Here is a 3,483-nt window from a genome sequence, read left to right on the forward strand (position 1 = left end):
CTATTGGAAGAGGCACTAGTTTGTTAACTGGACGTTTATAGGTTGAAGATGAAGTGCGAACAGTTGCAACACGCACTAGTCCATCCGCACCAGGATGCACTTGTTCAACTATAGCAAGTTTCCATGTAAGTGGAGGTAGGTGATCTTCCTTCACTAAGACCACTGTTCCTGGTTCCAAATTGTTCCTTTGGGTGTTCCACTTGGTCCTCTGTTGCAGGGAATGCAAGTAGTCCTTTGACCAACGGTTCCATAGTTGTTGGTACATCTGCTGCAATTTCTTCCATCTGGATAAACTGGATTCTTTGATGTTAGTTAGACTAGGCTCAGGAAAACTAGTTAGAGGCGCACCAATAAGGAAATGGCCTGGGGTTATAAAACTGGGATCTGGACAATACTGTGAGGGGCCTTGAGTTAAGACAGGCTTCGATTTGAACTAAGAGTGTTTCAAGTTCTTCGAAAGTGAGAGCAGAGTTCCCCACGATTCTCCTCAGGTGCTGCTTCATGGATTTCACTCCTGCTTCACAAAGTCCAGCCATATTTGGGCTATTGGGTGGTAGAAAATGCCATTTGAATCCTTCCTGAGCTGCATGGTCTTCTAAAGACTTGCTGAAGTCTGATGATTGGAATAAATTCTTCAAGTCTTGTAATTCACGATTTGCACCGACGAAATTTCTTCCGTTGTCGCTGTACAAGTTCAAACATTTTCCTCTGCGTGCCGTAAATCTTCGCAAAGCAGCAATGAATGACTTGGTGCTGAGATCTCCGACCAATTCTAGGTGTATGGCCTTTGTGGCAAAGCATACAAATACTGCTACATATGCCTTCAACCTTGATTTGCTTCTAGTGATTGACGGCTTGATGATAATTGGTCCAGCGTAATCAACTCCAATGTTCAGAAATGGTCTAGTGGACTGTATTCTGGATGGTGGTAATTGTCCCATGAGTTGGTTGGAAATAGATGCTCTTAATTTGAAACAAATGAGGCACTTATGCAGAATAGCTCTGACCACTTGTCTGGCTCTTGGTATCCAGTACTCCTGTCGTAATGAAGATATAAGGAGTTGCGGTCCTGCATGTAATAGTCTGTGGTGTTCTGAAAGAATGATCAATTCAGTTAAATGATGCTTCGGTGGCAATATGATTTGATGTTTGCTATCATATGGTAGCTGCGAGTGTCTAAGTCTTCCTCCAACTCTGAGTACTTGCTTGTCATCGAGGAAAGGATGCAAGTCTGAAAGTTTACTATCCTTTAACACCTGACTGTTAGAAGACAATTCTCGTATTTCCTTGCCATAAACTTTGTGTTGCACGCTTCTAATGCAAGTATGCAATGCTGATCTTAAGTCACTTGCTGACAATGATCCTGTGTGTTTCTCTTGTTTGTTCCTCGCATTGTGTAGAAATCTCAAACAATATCCAATCACTCTTTGAAGTTTCAATAACGACGAAAATCTGCTGATGAATTCTATTGTTGGTGCATTTGTGACTAGACTTACTGTAGTTGTTCTTTGTTCTTCAAGTTCGTCGAGTTCGAAGTCATCATCCCTTGACGATGTTGGACTCGAAGGCCATGCTGTTGCTGGAAGTAATAGCCAATCAGGGCCATGAAACCACATTTGAGAGGTGTGTAGTGAGTCTACATTTGTCCCTCTGCTGATTAAATCTGCGGGGTTCTGTGCTGACACTACATGTTTCCAGTACTGAGGCTTAGAACATTCTTGAATTTGTGAAACTCTATTCGCTACAAAGATTTTCCATTGTCTTGCAGGTGATGCAAGCCACGCCAGTACGATCTTCGAATCGGTCCATAGATTGATTCTACTGACTTCCAATTGTAGTAGTTGTAACACCTTGTGTGTTAGTTTCGCCAGCAACAAAGCAGCGCACAATTCAAGACGAGGAAGAGTGATCCTTCTTATAGGTGCCACACGCGAACGTGAACAAAGTAAATGTACAGTGGTTTCACCATTGTCATTTGTTGATCTAAGGTACAAACAACAGCCATATGCAACTTGCGATGCATCTGAAAATCCGTGGAGTTGAATGTCAACCACTTTTCCTTGAACTAGCACAAATCTGTTAACTTGTATCTGATTAATGTTTGGTAGCTGTTGAAACAAACGTTTCCACTCCATGTTGAGTTGTTCTGGTAACTTACCGTCCAATTCCATGTTATGGAACCATAATTGTTGTAGATATATCTTGTAAGAAATTACTATTGGACTCACTAGTCCCAAAAGATCAAAGATTGATGCGACAATAGAAGCTACTTGTCGTTTAGTGATGTTGTCTTCAAAACATGACACTATCTCCTTGTTATTTGCTTGCAATTTATCTGTGACTGGATCCCACGTGAGGCCTAAAGCCGTAACGCTCGCTCCCTTGTCAAACTGAAATGGTAGTTGCATTTCTCTATGAGTAGCTGGTACTGATTCAATTAGTTCTGGATGATTAGAACACCATTTCTTCAAAGTGAATCCTGCTGAATTCAGTAAATCGATTAGTTCTCCTTGCAATTGTCTAGCTTCTTCAATACTGTTGGCTCCAGTGAGGAGGTCATCAACGTAAACATCTCGTTGTAAAACTTTGGATGCATTCGGAAACTTGGTTGCTTTCTCTTCAGCTAACTGCTGCAATGTTTTGGTCGCCAAAAATGGTGATGATGCTAAACCAAACGTGACTCTTGTGAGCTCGAACGTTTGTACTGGCATATCTGTAGATTTTCTCCAAAGTATGCGTTGAAACTTAGTGTCATCTGGATGAATCAGAATTTGTCTGAACATCTTCTCGGCGTCTGCCGTAAATACAACCTTGTGCGTTCTGAAGCGAAGAGCTATAGACTGAAGATCGTCATGTGTGGTTGGACCGGCCATCAGTATATCGTTTAATGAGACTCCATTTGTTGTTTTTGCTGATGCATCAAAAACAATTCTGGTCTTCGTGCTGCTGCTGCTAGGTTTGAATACTGGATGATGTGGTAAATAGTATGACACGTCATCAGCTTCATTTGGATCTGGTTGTACTGGCTTCATGTGTCCCAACATTGTACTGAAGTTGTCCTTGCCACTTTGTTCCTCGTGTCTGGTGAGTCATTCCTTGGTTGGTCTTGCCTTAGAGGACCTCCTCGTTTACCGCCTTCGTCTGGATGCAACAGTAAATTGTGTTTCAATCCACAGCGTCTACAATTACCTGAAGTACAGTTCCTAAAATTATGATTCGATCTGAGACAATTATAACAAAGTTTGTTGTTGCGCACACACTCTTGTTTCTGCTTCAGACTGGCGCCTGCAAAAGACTTGCATGAATATAAGGAATGTGCTAATTTACAGAAATAGCATTGTGTATTTGTAGTTGTCAGGTAAGAATTTGACTGACGGATGTGTTTCTGTTTAGGGCTAACCTTGTGTTCATTGACATTTTTGTTTACGTGAACAGACTTAATTGATTCCAAAGCTTGACATTTTTGTTCTAGAAAGGTGAACA

General features: G+C 41.5%; 1 protein-coding gene across 1 annotated transcript; it reads right to left on the reverse strand.

Moving 5' to 3' along the window:
* Positions 1-332: 332 nt before the first annotated feature.
* LOC145982230 (uncharacterized) lies at positions 333-3,044 on the reverse strand. The gene has a single exon (XM_083115803.1). It carries the CDS (start codon positions 3,042-3,044, stop codon positions 333-335), a length of 2,712 nt encoding a protein of 903 aa, XP_082971929.1.
* Between the last annotated feature and the right edge of the window lie 439 nt (positions 3,045-3,483).

Source organism: Lepisma saccharinum, chromosome 2, assembly GCF_977018435.1.
Source record: "Lepisma saccharinum chromosome 2, izLepSacc3.1, whole genome shotgun sequence".
Classification (NCBI taxonomy): domain Eukaryota; kingdom Metazoa; phylum Arthropoda; class Insecta; order Zygentoma; family Lepismatidae; genus Lepisma; species Lepisma saccharinum.